The sequence below is a fragment of the Lepisma saccharinum genome, chromosome 15 (assembly GCF_977018435.1).
Source record: "Lepisma saccharinum chromosome 15, izLepSacc3.1, whole genome shotgun sequence".
Classification (NCBI taxonomy): Eukaryota; Metazoa; Arthropoda; class Insecta; order Zygentoma; family Lepismatidae; genus Lepisma; species Lepisma saccharinum.
In genome coordinates, this window is record NC_139243.1 from 61682392 (window position 1) to 61702246 (window position 19855).

A 19855-nucleotide genomic window follows, 5' to 3' on the forward strand; every position below is an offset into this window, starting at 1 on the left:
GAATTGAAACACACCTTTTTGAGATAATAGACTGAGTCCGGTACACAAAGGGAAGTAAGCGCTCGTGGATTTACACGCGGTGACATTTTCTTCTGGAGAAGTGGTAAAGTAATCTCTTCAGTCGGAAGACCACGCTAGTCCGCCGTTTTTTGCAGAGGCACAAGAAACGTTAAATCGGTATTAAGGCTCTCCGGAAAAGAGATCGTCCAGGAATGAACTTTGTCTGTAGCAGTTTAGCAAATTTTCATTCAGTGAAGCCGAGATTGCAGAGGATTTTCTCCAGCGACAAGACACTGAAGATCGTCGGAAAAAGAGGACGGAACAACGAGGATTTTAGTGAAGTGGTCCCCAGTGATGAGAGCTCTCGTGTTTTAACCCCCACAAGCTTGATCTTCTGATGAAAAAATCCCACTAAAATTTGAAAAGCGCTAATTCTTTCTAAAGGCCGGACATGTAATCGTGAGTAAAAAGGTTAAGTTCGTTCTTTTTTATAAATATATGAGAGTAATTTTTCTTATATTTCTTTTACCAAGATAATCTAAAGTACTGGTGTGAACTCTTGTATTGGGTTTACTCATGTAAACCAAGAACCACCAGCGAATCAGTGTGAACCTTTAATTTTTGTTGTGAAGTTATTTCTTAGTTTTCTTCTGTAATAAAAGAAAGTAAAGGTAATTGGTTATTTTTTTCCTTCAAACATTAAAATCTATAATAATATTTTAAATCAGTTTATGTCAACCGAACTGTAGTTAAAAAGCAAAGATAAGTCTAATACTAATAATAATAACGACAAAATCACGTTTTATCGTTATATTATGTCATAAAATATGGAGACGCTGTACGGAAATATTATGTTCAAGATACATTTTACACTCTGTAATACTCGCCTATGCTGGTTTATCGCATCCAAAACTACTCTTAGGTCTTACTTTTAAAACTGTAAAACCAGTGTATCAGATCTTCCATCACCTAAATATTTAGTTTTTAAAGAGTTTCTAATGTCATTAAGACTTTCTAGCAAATAAAATAGGTTCAAACTACTGTACACGTTATTGGAAAGTTCCATGCTGCATACGATATGTAAAGTGTGCCTTGCATTTTCTGTATATTTCCAGTTATTTAACAATAATTTTCCATTTCTATTGTTAATGTATGTTTTCCACTTACATCGTAATGTCAATCTTCTGTCCAGGTTTGAAAAGGGAAAAACATTTTACACGGATTCCCATGTTTCCTTAAAGGTCAACAGCAATCTTGCTATTTGCGCCCATACCTTGTAGCTGATATTTAGCTGGCGAGACAGCATTTCCAAATTTAATAATTCTGGCCTAAATAGAACTGGCCGTGGAGGGATGCAAATATCCACAATCATTTTCTCACCTTGTAGTAAATTGTATGCTTTTGTGTGCATCGTGTAAGATACTATTTTACCATCTATATTGATTAATTACCATCCTCTAAGAAGTCTCAAAACATACAAGTTGGGTTTCATCGCTCTGAGCAAAGATAGAAAATGTACATTTTGTGTGTGTGTATAATTTAAATTTGTGTAGATTGAAATTTAAGTTTAGTTGGAAAATAAATCTTTCTTGTATCCTACAAATGATATTTAAGGATAACAATTTTGGAACAGTAAATTATTTTTATTGTCAGATAGACAGAAGATAATGTACAAGACAAACTTTTAATGAATCAAATAAAAACATGTGTATGGTCAAAGTTAAAAATTCTGTTTAATATTATATATAATATAATAATATATATAACAAATTATAAATTTTCCAGGTATTTCCTTTGCACATGACAAGATGCAACAATTTTAATTAATCCTTTTTTTAATTTATTAAATTCCAATGAAAAAAGTCGATTTGCTTTCCAAGTATTGAGCTCAAACATCGATATGTGTATTAATTGATAGTTCCTCACTTTTCGAGTATGTTGTCTTCACCCACCACATGGTTCTGCTTGTACTGGATATGTATAGTCTGTGGTTTATAAGGCCTTAGAAAAGTGTTCGCACAAGTCAATAGAGAATATGCTCAGTGTCCCATCCTGTAATAGGTAATCCTTGATAGCACTTTAGTTACTGGTCACTTCCTCATGTGGGAACTTCGGCTGCACACCATAGTGGGCATGGGTGGAGGGCAAAAGGGATTTACTACCATAAATTTATAACCATTTAGGTAATTTTTAATTAACTAAAAAAAAACTTACTAAACTGCAATTGTTTTGCATGCAAGCAAAATTTGATGAGGTGTATCAGGATGGCACATAAACAATTTTTCACAAGTTGCACACACTATTCTGTGTTGTACAAATATTTTAGTCATCTGAAGTTTGCTCTATCATATGATCCAACCCTTCTGCAAAAAAATGTAACAAATTAGTGCATAATATATGCACACTATTCCACATTTTCTATATACATGGTTTGGCAGGAATTTGTAATTCAAAATGGTTGTGCCAACTTCACACTTGCTTGACCATTGGCTCAAAATGGACCTAAACCAGTGCCAAAATTCAGTGCACAATTTTGCTACTTTATGCATGCTACCCTGGAATTTGCACACACTCCTATCAGGCATTCAAAGTATTAGAAACTATCAGATCAATTTCTAACCTGACCTGCATGACCACATCAAAAAAAACAAAATTAGTGCATAATGTGTGCATACTTCTACAAGGGATGTGAAGCATTAGAAATTCTGATAGTTCACCAGTATGGCCACTTGTTCCAGAGTTTGATATCTTCGAGGAAGTTTATTTAATTAAGAGTTGTTGAATGTTGTCCATAAACAAACACTTTCGCAATCATCAATAGCTTGACTGATCATTTTATCAAGTGAACAGTCTGTGATGGGTATAACCTAAAAAGGACTGCTGTATTCGTATTCCTCGCATTGTGGTCGGTGGAAATTTTGTCAACAGACACAGATCAAATGTACTCAAGTATTGGCCATACACAGTGTTTGCATTGAATTTCCCCAGGGAAACTCCCCCTTCTACTTTTTCCATCCCCGGCTCTACATTTATATTTTTATTCCCAACCAGAGAAAGAAAATTCCCTCCTCTGAATGTGTATTCTATTATTAGTTTGGATGTCATGACAGTTATTCACTGCTTGAGTCATAAATTCAAGCTTGCTGTTGTGAAAAAAAGATACAGCCATTGCACTTAAAATCTTTTATGGGTGTACTTTATTTTTGTATATTCAGTCAAAACAGCAAAATCAGAGGGATCTCTTCGAGAGTTGCCAAGCAGTGGCAATAACAATAATGGAAATTAACAAAATGTTGAACATTTGTTGGGTGGCATCTTATCAATTTGTGTTGGCAGTAGAGTCCTGAGCTCAGTGCAGCTATCAGTTGAAAAGAAAGAATAGATTTCCTCAAACAGTTTTCATTGCTTCCTTCTACAGGGTGCTAGTGTATTTACTGCACAGCAGAAACTGGTTGTGGAAATGAAATCACTAACTTCAATGAAAGAGCACCTTGGAGAAAGTGTAAAGATGCAGAATTTTAGTTTTCTCAAAACAAAGCATTTATGAGTGTACCACTAACCGAAACATCTGAATACGTTGAAAAAAATATATCATATTTTCAGATCATCATTTCCTTTAGGGACTTGCTGATAAACATTAATTCCAGATTTGAAGATCATGGAATATTCGAAGGAACTACTGTTTTGAACCATGAGAAGCAGCCAGAGAATGAAACAAAACATATGTTTTACGGTGACAAAGAAATCACTTTGATGTGTGGTAGGGTTAAAATAGAACGAGACTGGTTAGTTGTCAATGAATGCAAAAACAAAGACAAGCTCAATAGGAGCTTTGCTGAGTGAACATTTTGTAAACTACAGACCATTCCAATATCAACAACTGATTGTGGAAGAGGTTTCAGTAAATGTATGTGGTTCTTACCAAACAACGAAATCGAACGAAGGATGGAACACTATGAGCATTGTTATTTATCGTTGTGAACATGGTGTAGGAACATATCGTGAGGTCCTGGGTGAGATTAGTATGTGAGGCCCCCATCCGTTCTTTAAATTGGACATCTCAATGTGAATTGATACAAAATCTTCAGGGATATGTCAGGAAATTTTCATATTTAAATAATAATAAAAAATTACTGACGAAAATTATATATAATAATTTTACTCACTTTAAAAATGTCTTTCTCTGTTTTCCGCAAGCTGAAATCTGAAGCTGTAGGAAGGAAGGAAGAAACTAATATTATTCAAACCCTCCTTGAGTTGAAAACAATGCAAGCATTTAAATGCCCTCACGCTTACTTCGTGGCAGTTGGTAGTGCTTTATTGTTATCATATTATAATTGGGAATGCAAGGTCAAGAGAAAGATGAAAAGACAAGACACACAGTTTCTTAGTCAAGAAAATAATGAGTGGGTAAATATCCAAGCAAGCTATCGTGAATTTTTAGTAAATGTTTCGCATGAGAAATACAGCAATAATTTTTACTTATTTCTGGCTTCCTTACACTTTGGGACCTCCTGCCTGTATGTTATGCCCAGTGGCGGCAATTGGGTTCCAAAGCTTGGGGGCAATAACAGTTTACTTTCCCTAGATTCATTAGGTTTAGCATAGTGCGGGAGCGAAAGTAGCAAAAAGGCGTTCCCCCTTAATCAACATCACTAGTTACTCCTGTTATTGATGTATTCATTCAAATTATAACGTTTAACTACAATTTAAAGCCAGATAAAAACAAAATGTTTTAATATTATTGCATTCAGTTTTATTTCCTTTTCCATCTTTTTTTTCACTTCTATTTATTAAATTTTTTGTATAAGCTCCATGGAATGCGAGGCCCCTTCAGGCACGAGGGCCCAGGCGGTTGCCCACTTTGCCCACCCCTTGCTACACTACTGGCTGTGAACAACGCTAAAGTCAGTTGCAAAAAATCCAGAGTTTTTGAATGTATGATTTTTTTCTTCAAACTACAGTATTTCACTTCCAGCTTTAGTTGTGAGTTTTGAGGTATGTAATGACAAATTTTGCAAAAGAGGTAGAAAGAAAGCTAACAAAAAGCCACAGGAAAAACAGATTCCCCCACCTCCCAAAAAGCCTTTTTTCCAGGTAATTTTCAACTCTACCTTCCTGTGACAAAATTTTCTGAAATGAGGATACAGGAAGGAGACCATACTGCAACACATCATTTACACATTAAAATCAGTAGCAGGGATTGGGTGCCAAAACTGAGGGGGGGAGGGGGAAGCAAAAGGAGTTTAATTTTCCGTGTAAACAAAGGCTTAGCATTAGGAGGTCATAATGTAGATCAAAAACTGGCTGGGAGGAGGGGGGTGCCCCACCATGCTCCCTTAGTCCTTCCCCCTACTGATCAGTACTTCGGAAGTATTTCCCCTCTCTGCATTTTCTTCAATTTGAACACTGCATTTAAATAAAAAACACCACAAATCCTGTATTTTGCACCAAAACTGGGAATCCCAAGTGGATCGAATGCAACCCTTGCTACACTACTGGATCAGTAATACATGACTGCATTTAAAACAACATATTTCCAAAACTATTAATGATACTTCTAGATCTGTTTGTATTTCATTAATATACTATTGATTTTATGACATGCTCGAATAATGAAATACATTGTAAAAATGATTTTTCTGAAGAATTTGTGTTATAGAAGTCAGGCTCTCGCATCGGCCCTGTGAATGCAAACAGTTTGAAATTTGCAGGTAATCATGACAAAATACCACTTTTGAACATGTCACCATCATATTTAAAAAGTGCCTGCCTGGAATGCCCACTTCTCAAAAGGTTCATTGGAAAAGCACGTGTGCACTCTTAGAGCATTTTCTGTACTACTTGTCCTTAAACTTGTATGCAAGAGTTTGTTTGAGTTCCTTGTTTTAAATCCACTTTATGCATATTTGGGCTAATTGACTGGACCTACACAGTCCGGGTGCCAAATGGAAAAGTTTGACTTGAGATATGAATAAAATATTTTGACTGATTTTGAATGCTTATGTTAAGTACATTTGAGATCCGATGGATGCCACACTGTAAACCTTGAGCGATTTGAGTAATTCAAGATGGCGTCCAATATCTCAGTAACCAATGGCCATAAACAGAAAACACTTTTTTTGAGTTTTGATCATCATTAGATGCACTACGAAAAAGATTCTGTGTAGTTTTTTGCTAAATTACCATAATTAAAAAACTAATACTTAAAATATGTAATTTTTCTCGCACCTTTTGAACTTTTTGCCTTGTAACTTTTGAATAAATTAAAAGACTGGAAATTGTTTTGAATAAATGTGTTAGCACAATTCATAACCTTTACATAAAATATGTCCCAAAATGGAGGATAGTGCCAAAAAAGTGCTTCATTATAACAGGCCGGCAGCTAAGTCTCGAATCATTGACTTCTTGATAAAAGCAAGAGACTTGGTAGGATTAATTGTTAAATCTAGACAATTTTCACTAGATTTTTTTATCATAAATTACAATAAAGATGTGTTTTTTCTTTCAAATAATGCAACAATTTCATATTGTATAACTTTCAATGACTCTTTTCTTTTTTTCAGAAATTATGTTGACTTGTTTGTAAATTTATTTCTCTTAAAATGTTATTTAAGGTAATTTTATAAATCTAAAAAAAATAGGGGTTCAGTTCATCTAAAGACTTCTAACAAACACTTCGTAATCTTACAAAATAGAAAATACCATCGTTTGGTTCGCTAATCGGGAAAAGAAGAAGCACTGAAATTAGTTGTGGAACAGAGTGCAGCAAGTGTGGAAAAGTTGGAGAAAGTGGGAGTGTTTTTGGTGAAAGTGAAGGAAAAGACAGGTGAGGCGAGGAAGAAGGAAGAAAGACTGGAGGAAGAATGAGTGGAATAAATGAGCTGTTAGGGGAGGAGAAAGAAGGTGTACATAGGGGACAAACTAAGAGACAGCATATAAGATAAACTAGTTGCAGAAAATATATATATGTATGTATGCATTGTAGAAAAATATCCAAATGTTATGTAGTGCATACAGCTTATGGCTTGCACTTGAAAAAATAAATCTAAATAAAATACTTTCTCTGCAAACTTCTACTTCTTATTTTTCAAAAAATTGATTTATTGATTTATTATGAAAGTTTACATTATTTGGAACATTTCTGAGAAAACCGGACTTTGGTAGGGACACCATTCCCGAGATATGTCAAACCAAAAATATATCTGATAATATGACATTTAATTTTGAAAATGGCGGCCGTCGAAGTACAGATATCGATTGGCTACTCGACTGAAAATATCTTTAATGATAGAATTAACAATTAATCCTACCAAGTCTCTTGCTTTTATCAAAAAGTCAATGATTCGAGACTTAGCCGCCGGCTTGTGATAAAGATGCACTTTTTTGGCACTATCCTCCATTTTGGGACACATTTTATAGTGTATTTTTCAATCAAATGCATTAAGTCTTATATTGTTGTAAAGGTTATGAATTGGGCTACCACCTTTATTAAAAAATAATTTTCTGTCATTTAATTTGTTCAAAAGTCACAAGGCAAAAACTTCAAAAGGTGCAAGAAAAATTAGATATTTTAAGGATTATTTTTTAAATTATGGTAAAACTACTGACATTAGTGAAAAACTACACAGAATCTTTTTTGTAGTCCTTCTAATGAGGATCAATAATAATAATAAAAAAATCTTTTTACAAACATTGGTTACTGAGATGTAGGTCATTAACTGCATAGTCCGCCATATTTGGATGCCATCTTGAATTACTCAAATTGCTCAAGTTTGACAGACTGGAATCAATCGGATCTGAAATATACATAACAAAAGCTTTCAAAAACAGTCAAAACATTCTATTCATACCTCAAAACAAGGTTATGCCATTTTTTGTAATTTGGCACCCGGACTAACATTTTGGAGTGGAATCCAAAATGCTGTGTGCCTCAGCTGTGTGACATGTAACCACTACATCACTGGGGAGGTCCTTGCATGCAAGAGTGTTCCAAGAAAACATGTATGTGGAACTGTATAAATTTATTGACTCAATGATAGCATACATCATTAGATTGAAGACTTAGTTGGCACATTTAATGGCCAAAATGTACTTTTTTTTTAAAAGGAAGTCATAGAGATTAAAATGAATATCAGTTTGCAATTTCAAAACAAGCTACATCATCTGGCATGTACTGATAGCAATGCTAGGTGTATAGAATTTTACACCTAGGTGTGAAATTCAGGTGGGAAATTATAATTTAGGATTTTCCTTGTAAATATATGGTCCCTTACCATGGCTGTGCAGTCTAAGGTGCCATGCTTTGCGTTTACACTATGAGACCTGCACAGGTTTGAGTCTCCTAGGGAAAGCATAACAAGAGATTTTGGCCTATGTGTGATATCCGTGGGCACCCACCATCATGAGGAAATTGGGGAGCTACAATTGAGTAGCGTAACCCGGGCATGGAAACCTACAGCAAAGACTGGAAGTTTGTCGTGCTGACCACACGAAACCCAGTAACGGGTTGGATGATCTCGCACCTCGGGCAAGTGAGTGAGTAGGATCAGGTGGGAGTGAGGCCGACAGTTGGTGGTAGACCTGGGCCCTCTTTGGGTTGTTGCACCATGGGTTATATAAATATATGGCCAATATTAGGCACATGACGCTTCTGTATGTTGACAAAACTTCGGCTCCGTAGTGTTGCCTATAAGCTCTAATACTAAGTCTTGATTCCCCACTTGGTCAAAGAAACATTTTTCCTCCCTGCCAACTGGGTACATTGTAAAATATTTCACTGTCATCTCAATACTGTGGCCTTATGCTTTGTTTGTGTTCATTATCAACATGATTACACATTCATTGCTTGTAACAGTTACTCAATTTACAATATTGAATCTGGACCGTAGTTTCTTTATTGTGTTACTGCTAACATTCAGTGATTACAACAATCAGTGCTATAAGAACATGGCAATAAAATGTACTGGAAGATAAAAACATTAATATTATTAAAAAAAAAAAAAGGCCACTGAAGTGCGAAAACTAAAACTGTGGATGATATTGGTCAGTGTGCTCTGTCATTCATGCAATACTTCCCTTGTTTAACACACACACACACATATGTAAAGCCCCTATCACACGGGACTAGATTTCTAGTAGGAATGCCCTAGTTGGCGCTGAACTAACTTTCTAGGTAGCAATCATGGCCGCCTGGTTGATTGCTTCACTGGTTTGGAAGAATAGGACATGTTCTAATTGCTACTTGCTTTCCTCGACTGGATTCTGTGGAACAGCCAATCAGAGCAAAGTTTCGCCATGTGAAGATAATCTGTGAGTGTCCAAAGGAGCACTTTTGTCTGTGGTTTCCGAGTGTTACTCCAGCAATATATAACATATACAGCATGAAAGGTGCGTTGAGTTACACCATCTATGCTGAGTGCACGGTGTTTACATTTGAAACAAGAAAAATATTCTTCCATACGTGTACAGTAAAAGTTGTAAAGTATGTATTTAAGCAGCGCCATTGTTTTGTACCTAATAACGTTCAGTTGAATAGTTATCAGCTTTTACAAATGTGAAGTGATACATTGTTGACATCTCATGCAGCTGCCACTACAACTTCCCTCGTATGGGAACAAAAGTCTATTGACAAGTACGCTGATAATTATTGTGTGAGGCGAAAACTAGTAAATTGGTAGTCAGTCCAGCACCAACTAGGGCATACCTACTGCAAATCCAGTTCCGTGTGGCTTTAGTGACTGGGTCCAAACTTGCTTCAGTAATTTTTGGATGGGAGGGGGAAATACTGGTCAAAATTGTAAAGTCAAGTTATATGCTTCAGTCTGGTTCAGTCAGGAGTTATTACTAAAAACAAGTTTCATATTTCATTTGCACAATAAATATGCAAAATCTCAAGCTTGTTTGAGAATTGGATAAATAAATCAAAATGAAGTGCAAAAATTGTGAGTCCTATAGTTAAGGTAGTTTGAGTTATCTGATGAGATTTTGGTTATAACCATCACATGAAGAGAGAAGAAAACAGGTTAGTTTCATGAGGTAAAATTATAATCTAGACAGTACAGTGGGACCCATGATTATTACCATGCAAATTGCCCATGACTATTTTCATTAATATTTCTCTTTCAACCTGTGTGAGTTTAAGCAATGGATTTTTATGTCTGCTTGTGCAGAAGTTGTCAACAGATTGTTTTGAGTTTTCTTTTCATTCTTGAAGCTCTTATTGGGTCAAATAGAGGGCATGAACATGGTGATGAACAATTTGCACGGTAATACTCATGAATCCCACTGTACATATAGGCATAATGTCCACAAAATGAAACTTGCTAGAACGCACAAGACTACACCAGCAACGCCCTTCCTGCATTCAAAACTATGCACTAGGGCTGCTCATACACATATGGGTTAAAAAATATTTTCTGATCTTTTTGCATAGTTGCTCATTTTGTTCCACTTTGTTCAATAAACTAATGTGTGAAATTTTTTTCCAGATTGGATAACATTCAGAGGTTGCTCAAGGCACATATATTTTGACTGTGGTATTGTATACTTTGTATAGTTTTCTTATACTATGAAAGTCTCTGTACTGAGAAGAAATGAATATTTGTGTGTGGAGTTGTACTGTTGAAAATGTTGACAGTGTTACTGAAATAATACTACTTTTCCAGGTTACTGAGCTGTTTTGAGCAATGGAATCCAAACACCTCACCACTAGAAACAAGACCGCTGTATGGCTTATTGGACATCAAGAGCCTCATCTACCGTATTATGTGTTACCTACAACAGGAGATGTTCTTCGAACCTTCTTCCATTACCATATCTCACTGAAAGAGACAGTTCCTGTCAGTTTGAAGTGCACTTGTGAGGAGCTGGTGACCATATTGGAAAAAGCCCGTATCCCTACTGCTTTTGAGCCAAACATTATCTCGAAGATAAAGGGTGTTGTAGATGAATATAATTTGATCAAGAAAAACAAATCATGAGAGTCACAAGCACAGAGAGACAGGGAGGAAGTATTGTCAAAGAGAATGTCAAAAATTTTTGAAATGGCTCATAAAGAAACAATGACTTTGATGAAGATTGAAGAAGACAGACAGTTCCTGAAGGATCAGCATGGAGACAGAAAGATGTGAATGGCTGGTGTAGATGTGCATTTGGCAAAACAGGAAGAAAGGGCAAAATTACACAAAGAAGCAGAAGAAAAGCGAATGGAACGTGAAAAACGAAGAAAAGAGGAAATGACGCCCATTGCAGCAGTTGGCATTTCCAGTAGCAGTGAGGAAGACAATGGCGGTGATGCAAATAGTGATGATGATGCTTATGATATTCAGATACGACTGTATTATATAAAAAAAAAACGTGACATATCTCGGGCTGAATCTGATGATCCAAGTACATCCAAGAAGTCCCGAATTTTACAAAACATGCTGAGTTCCCCAGAAGTTTCTTCAACATTAGATTGTATTAATTTGTCAGACATCAAATTTACAATTTTAGCTGCAGCTATAGCAAAAGCATATTGTCAGGATTTTGCAGACGCTCTACTCTCACATTCAACTGTGCAACGTAGAAGGTCAGCTAATAGCGCCAAAACCACAGACAAAATAAAGCAGATTTCACACAAGCAGCGAAACCAACCCTTACTGTTCACTGGGATCCAAGAATTATGAAAAACAGTACAGCTGATGAAACTGCTACCAGAACAACTAATTTAGAGAGACTGGCTGCCATTGTCACTGGCCATAATTTGGAAAAAATACTCGGAATTGCCAAAATACCATCTGGAACAGGAGAAGCACAAGCAAAGCTACTGATGAGCTGCTTCAATTGTGGGAAGTGTGTGATGAAATTGTAGGGGTGAGTTTCGACACTCCTGCATCAAATACAGGACTAAAAAAGGTGCTTGTTCACTTCTCGAAAATAACATCGATTGTAACTTGCTATATTTTGCTTGTCGTCACCATATCCAACTAACTAACTAACTAACTCTCTAGCCTTCTTAAACCCGAAGGTTCATGGCTGTAGCAACACAAGGCCTTCCATCTGTCCCTATCTTGAGCAAGATCTATATACTCTTTTCCATCCCTACCAATTTCCTTTAGGTCCATCTCAACGTTGTCCCTCCATCTTTGTCTTGGCCTTCCTACAGGTCTCTTACCATCAGGTTTCCCAACAAGAATCCTGTAAACTCTTCTTTCCTCTCCCATTCGTGCCACATGGCCTGCCCACCTAAGTCTTCTTGACTTAATCATTCTACTAATATCTGGACATAAATACAAATTATGTACTTCTAATTACGTAACCTTCTCCACTCACCGGTCTCCTCATCCCTTTTAGGTCCAAAGATTTTCCTAAGGATCTTGTTTTCAAATACTCTCAATTCATGTTCCTCTTTCAATGTAAGGGACCAAGTTTCACACCCATATAATACTACAGGCAAAATTACTCTTTTGTATATTTTAACTTTTAGTTTCTTAGATATTAAACGAGAAGACAAAAGTTTATAAAGAAAGAAGTAACATGTATTTCCTGAATTAAGCCTACTTTTTATTTCCTCTTTAATATAATTTTCATTTGTTAGTATTAGTCCTAAGTAATTGAATTTAGAAACTGGTTCAAACGAATTGTTATCAATAATTAGATTTTGATTATTACCTAACACTTGTTTTCGGCCTGTAAGCCTATATTTAGTTTTCTCTTTGTTAACTTCCAAACCTATCTCTTTAGCAGTTTTGAAAAATATTTTAGCATTATTCTTAATTGTATTTATATCATCCCCTAATAAGTCTACATCATCTGCATATGCTAACAACTGAGTCACACCATTTAATTTTAGTCCTTCTTTAGTTTCTCTTATCTTCCTAACAGCATATTCTAACGCAAAATTAAAGAACAATGGAGAAAATGCATCTCCTTGTTTTAACCCATAATGAATTGTAAATTTGTCAGACACATTAATACCCAGACAAATTTTACTTTCTGTTTCACTGGTGCATACTTTTAGCATACTAACAAGCTTCTTGGGTATTCCAAACTCGACTAATATATTATATAATTTATCTCTTTTGACCGAATCATATGCTTTTTTGAAATTAATGAATAGCTGATGGATGATTCATTTCTTTCATGAACAACACATCTACACACTCTTAGTTGAATATTTAGATTAATTTCTTAGTGCCTAAAAGCAGTTGAGATATGGAAAAAATACATTTTCTGTAAATCAATTTAGTAGTATTATTTCGAGGTCGCTGAGCAACCAGTCCCGGGTTCGAATCCCGGTCAGGCTTGGTTGTTTGTGAATGTCCATTCATCAATTTCATCATTTCATCACTCATCCCCATCTTCGCAAATTAGCCAAGAGGCACAAAACGCGAAGTAAAATAAACTAACTCAATCAATCAATCAATCGCTGAGCAACCTCTAAACACAAACCGATCTTCTTGAATTTTGGTAGGTATATCCTCTAATGTGAAAGCAACAAAATAAGCCACTATGTGAAATTCCACCTGACAATATTTTTTTTCTGAACACCCCTACCACACACGTAATGCCACAGTATGGTATCTCATCTCAAGTGTGCACATTTTTGCTTAAAACATTGATAACATTGATGTTGCTTGGCATGGTGATATGCATGCTGCATCAAACTTAATTTTTTAACTATTTTAAAGGTAACAGTTCCGACTGTTTTATGATTTTTTTAAAGTTCTCCTAGCAGAAAGACTAATATCGTAGAATTTTGGAAATCATTGTCACACGAAATTTGAAACTTCCTTAAAGAAGCACTGCTTGGATTCTAAAGAAAAGATATTTATGTTGATTGATTGATTGAATTGTTGTTTTAAGTCCACTTTATGCACAGTAAGCTAATCGGGACTGAACCTACAATTTAAAGTGGGGTCCGAAACACTATGTGCCTACACTGGGTATCGAAAAAGGGACACCTTGATTACAAGGTGACAACGTTACCACTATACCATAGGGGAGGCCCTTTATTTATGTTGAAAAATAAAACTTAAAAATTACCTTACACAAGCATGTGTGCTTCCCATGGACAAGGTATTCTTCACTGACAAGTTACAGTTAGTATCGTAGACTAGTGGGAATGAATGTAGAAGCAAATCAGAACTTTAGTAGAATGCATTTGGGGGACTTTATTTTAATGCTAAGAAAACCAAACCTAACCTGCCTAACCTAACCACGAAAGCATATATTGAACAAAATCTTAAGTAATCGCTAAAACTCCCCAGTATGTGTTAACAAACATAAATCGAAAATGAACCATGTAAATATCGTGTCATTCTATAGAATGAAGGGATCTGAACCAGTTAACTGATGGGGTGATGTAAACTACTCATCATTCATCCTCTTGATGAGACCACTCGTCATTGACATGACGAGTTATTGCTTGGCATGCGAAAGGTACAAATTACACAAAGGAATTAAACTACTGAAAAGACAATGGTAACTCGTTGGATTTTGTGAACTGTTGAACCTGTATCATGGCTGGGTGTAGGATAATTACCTGTCTAACTGAAGTCTTTAGCTGAATGAAAATAGCGAAGTCCTCTGTAAGCTTCTCTCTAATGCTGACCAAAGCGTGCTTCCACTATCGACCTCCTGCCTTGCTGACCACCTCTCTCCACCAACTCAATTCCCAAAGTCCAGTCTCCTCCCAGCTTGTCTCACCTCTATATTCCCTGGCCATCGAGCTCTTCCTCGATGCCGAATCGCCGAATCGTGTTTATTATAATTGCTACCATGCAAACCGCTGACACCATAACCAGAAGTGTTACCTGTTCCTGAATGCTCAGGAGGTTTGCATGGCACAACACAATGCATTGTAAACATGCCTAAGAGGCTTGAGACAGCTGAGAAAAACAAGTGAATGCCCTGGTCAACATGAAGCGTTCAGAGAGACTTAATAAAATAAACATACAATCTTAGGGATTGTTACGTTCGCCCCGCCAAGGAAAAATTTTCTCCCTTGAAAATTTAAAAGTCAAATCGCAAAGCTTGACATGACTCAGGTTCGCCAATTCCATATATTTTCTTAAAAAACCCAAATATACAAAAGAAATCCACCATAACATAACTTACCAGGCAGAAAGACTTATTACCATTCTACGAGGGAGACATGCAGACATTTTCAGTATTATTTCAAGGAGAGACTCGTCACCACCAATTTGAGGGAGACATGCAGACATTTCTAATTATTACTACACGGAGACTACCTTTTACAGGAAGGATGTAATCAACCATACATTTCCCAGTATAGCGGACTATACATTATCAACAACACCTAGTGATGGAGCTAGATAAAATTTCCCTCCACACTGTTTGCAGTTCGAACAACAACTTTTCCCTATCTCCCAAGTTCTACGGGTAATTTACCACATTTTTTACATTGCCCCAATGCAGTCAAGACGACAAGCATTCCAGAAAGAAGAAAAAGCATAGGAAACATACATTCTACAAACAGCAGTTCCGGTCACAAACAATAATTACAGAATTGTGCTACAGTGTTTCTACACATACACATGCGAGCTCCTATCATGTGTATCTATTTGGTCATCTAACATGCATTATGGGAAACAATACTTTTCCATAGCCCTTATACACATTTTCAGTTTTGTGTCATGCATGAGAACCAGTTTTATATGCATTCAAGTTTACAGTATACTACAAGGAAGCGACAAGCACCAGTGGTGTCAATTGACCGGTGCATCAATTAGTGCATAATTTTTTTATGATGAAATTTTGCACTTCAAATAATAAACGGACATGCAAGCAATAAATAACATAATTACAGCACTTTCGAACATTTTAGAAAGCATGCTTTAGTGCCAATATTTTATGCATATGTCTATTGCATGCAGTTATTATTGTGATATATTTTTTTTTCTCTTCTCACCAACATGGAATATCGAAAGCGACACATTTGTTCGCAGAACATTTTTTGATATTTATAACTCGAGCACATAGTTTTGACACTTGCAAGATTATTAATTTTTGTGTGCAGTCATACAAAGGTATTCACCAAGCCATATATATGTATACAGTGTACAGTTTAACGTAGAAAAGAAAATTGAACGCTATAATTAAGTTTTTACCAGCGACAGTTTTCAGTGTAACTCACTATATGCATTGAATATTGTATAATAATACATTGGAATGTGCAACATAGCCGTGCAAATTCATATATTCAACGATTTTAGGAGTGCATTGGCTACGTAGTTCGTACAACATACTACACTTTGATATAATCAGGCTTTCACACAGAAAAAAACAGTGAGATGTGACAATGTTTTACATGCCTACTTACGTTTACTTACTTGTGCACCCTTTTAAGGTTTTTCTATTTATTTGAAGAGTCTATATCGAGTGGCAATATAAACAAACATTGTGAATTCCGTTCTTGCGAAGACGCTCTAGCCGTTGGCCTCGCGGGTGACACAGAGTGGACACCGCTTGGCGAGGCATCACAGACTCTTGACTAGGAGCAGGTGGATGAGCAATTCTACATAATAAACATTACGTACGCGCACATGTGATACATTAAGAGTTTTATCGCTTAACGACACGAACTTTTGTGATTTCTAGTCTTATAATAGTATATATTATTGTTTTTTACATCGTATAAACATACGAATTTGTTAGTATTAAGGGTATTATTCATTATAGAGTTTAGGGAATAAAACTTTTTTTCCTTCAGGATACGGCAAACAAGAGAAAGTTATGTTTTGGTGGATTTCTTTTGTATATTTGGGTTTTTTAAGAAAATATATGGAATTGGCGAACCTGAGTCATGTCAAGCTTTGCGATTTGACTTTTAAATTTTCAAAGGAGAAAATTTTTCCTTGGCGGGGCGAACGTAACAATCCCTAAGATTGTATGTTTATTTTATTAAGTCTCTCTGAACGCTTCATGTTGACCAGGGCATTCACTTGTTTTTCTCAGCTGTCTCAAGCCTCTTAGGCATGTTTACAATACATTGTGTTGTGCCATGCAAACCTCCTGAGCATTCAGGAACAGGTAACACTTCTGGTTATGGTGTCAGCGGTTTGCATGGTAGCAATTATAATAAACACGATTCGGCGATTCGGCATCGAGGAAGAGCTCGATGGCCAGGGAATATAGAGGTGAGACAAGCTGGGAGGAGACTGGACTTTGGGAATTGAGTTGGTAGAGAGAGGTGGTCAGCAAGGCAGGAGGTCGATAGTGGAAGCACGCTTTGGTCAGCATTAGAGAGAAGCTTACAGAGGACTTCGCTATTTTCATTCAGCTAAAGACTTCAGTTAGACAGGTAATTATCCTACACCCAGCCATGATACAGGTTCAACGGTTCACAAAATAGAACGAGTTACCATTGTCTTTTCAGTAGTTTAATTCCTTTGTGTAATTTGTACCTTTCGCATGTCGCAATAACTCGTCATGTCAATGACGAGTGGTCTCATCAAGAGGATGAATGATGAGTAGTTTACATCACCCCATCAGTTAACTGGTTCAGATCCCTTCATTCTATAGAATGACACGATATTGCATTCGTAGCATGATGAAATCGCAATAAAACAAAAGGAACCTGGGCCCAAAATATTTACATGCTGTATAACCTTAAGGGGATGGGAAAATGTAGGGGACATATCTCCCCTTTGGCCCTCTATTCCTAAGAAAAAATTAAAGCCAGGGCTGACTATCAAAAAAGTATATATAACCCCCTCCTCCTTCCAAAAATCCTGGATACACCACTCTACACATGGCTTGATCTCATAAAAAAAGGCATCAAATGGCAGGAAATTTTAGAGGACTATAAATTCCAAACTAGAGTTGATATTCCAGAAGCAAAAATAAATATATGGGTTCTTTTACAGGGTGGCTACTCTAGGACCATGATAGAATTCAAGTATAATTCCCGGATTTCAAGGCGAACTTTCCAAAAATTCAAGCAGATTTTTTTTTTCTATTTTAACCTTACGTATATTACTGTCTCTCAACATCCACACACAAATATCTTAATAATATAAAGGGTCTATGTGATTCCAACATCCAAAACTTCTGATTCAATTAAACGGTATACGTAATATAATTAAAACATTTAATTTAAGGTGCTGAGTTTCTATTTACTATCAGAGGCGCAACCACAATTTTTTTTCAGGGGGCAAGTTCCAGAATAAACTAACAATAATAATATTATAATATTATTATAACATTATTATTATTATTGATTTGCTTTATTTCACTTCGCTTCTTGTGCCACTTTTGACCAATTTCCAATGATCCAATTTTTTGCAGGCTGAAATCAATATTGATTTAATAGGGCGCAACTAATTTCACTGGACGCCAATGCATTCTCTCTCTAACAACTTTTGTGCCCCCCGATGGTGTAGTGGTAACATCATCACCTTGTGATCAAAGGGTCCCAGGTTGAATACCCAGTGGAGGCACATGGGACAGCAGTTAGGAAGACTAAGAAAACCAGGAATTGCGAGAGAAGCGAGCAAGAAAATTTTGCGGAAGTATTTTTATTTGCATAAAAGTGAAGTTGTGGGCGGTAATAAAAATTGTAATTCTTTACATGTATGGAGAAAAATTCAAGTAGAATTCACGCATAGGAATTTCCGGTGAGTAGCCACCTTGCTATATATGTCTAAGGATATCATGTAACAAATTTTATCCCAATCTGACATGGTTGGGTGGACACTTTTGGAGAATCTGCTGGCACAACACAGAAATTACATGAATCATAATCTACAAGCAATAAGGTCCAATTTTGAACCTTAGTACTGCCATGCTCATTTTCAATCCTTGTACTAAAATTTTCTTCACCTACCTATCTGCAGGATCTGCCATTTCGCCTTCCACCTCATCAGGATTCTCTACACTATACTTCATGTCTTTATCTTCACTTAAAATTAATTCACCATTGTCACTGTCCTCAGATGGCATTTTTGTAACAAGTTGTCCATGATAACATGGATAAAATCCTTCACTTTTATGAACATTTTGCCCACTAGGAACTTCCTGATTTCTGCCTTTAAATTGAATCCAACTATCACCACTCACATTTTCCACTTTACAAACTGAAGTTTCTTTCATGTACTCACTCGATAGTTTGCTGTCAACAGAAGCATCCTCTATGCACTCATTAGATTGTTTGATGTCAACACAAGCATCCTGTATGCACTGATTAGATGGTTTGATGTCAACAGAGATATCAACATCAGGAGGCTCCTTGAAGGATTCTGTTTCAGTCTTGACACATGACTCATCCGGAAGCCACACATTCTCCAGAGATGTTTGTTCACAAATGAATGGATTGGCACTTTCTGATTCAGACTTTATGAGCACTTTCATAGGAGAGAAACCTGTGCCAGACACTTGAAGAGCCAAATTTTCTTCACAATCATCAGACCAGGATGGAGAAGCCTTCTGAAAGACAATCACAAGCAGTGTGGATTAAAAATGATGATGTTTAATTTAAATGTCTTTTTTACTTTTTATTAAAAAAAAAAATCAGATTTTTTTAGTTATGAGGCTCAGTCAATAAATAACAAGGCAGAGGATATTTCACAGTACTTACATCATGTCCCTCAGAAGTATTGTCTGCCACTGTTAGGCATTTATCCCATTGTGACACGAGTCACAAAATGGCATGCTCGTAGAACTCCTTTGGCTGCTGTTGGAACCAACTGGACACGTACTCCTTGACGTCATCATCCAATTGAAACTGTTGTCTCCTCAGATTATTTTTTTAGCTCACCGAAGATGTGGAAGTCACACGGGGACAGATCTGGACTATAGAGAGGAGGGAAGGGGCTCAGGACTTCCCACTTGAATGTTTTCAGACATTCCT

At 36.4% G+C, this 19855-nt stretch overlaps 1 protein-coding gene across 1 annotated transcript in view; it reads right to left on the minus strand.

Annotated features, from left to right (window-relative positions):
• Positions 1-19078, minus strand: part of LOC145999284 (uncharacterized) — a 42465-nt gene extending 23387 nt beyond the window's left edge. Inside the window, exon 1 of the mRNA XM_083136221.1 lies at positions 18833-19078. Coding sequence (XP_082992347.1) covers positions 18833-18948 — 116 coding nt within the window. The 5' untranslated portion in view covers positions 18949-19078. The remainder of the gene's footprint in view (positions 1-18832) is intronic.
• Between the last annotated feature and the right edge of the window lie 777 nt (positions 19079-19855).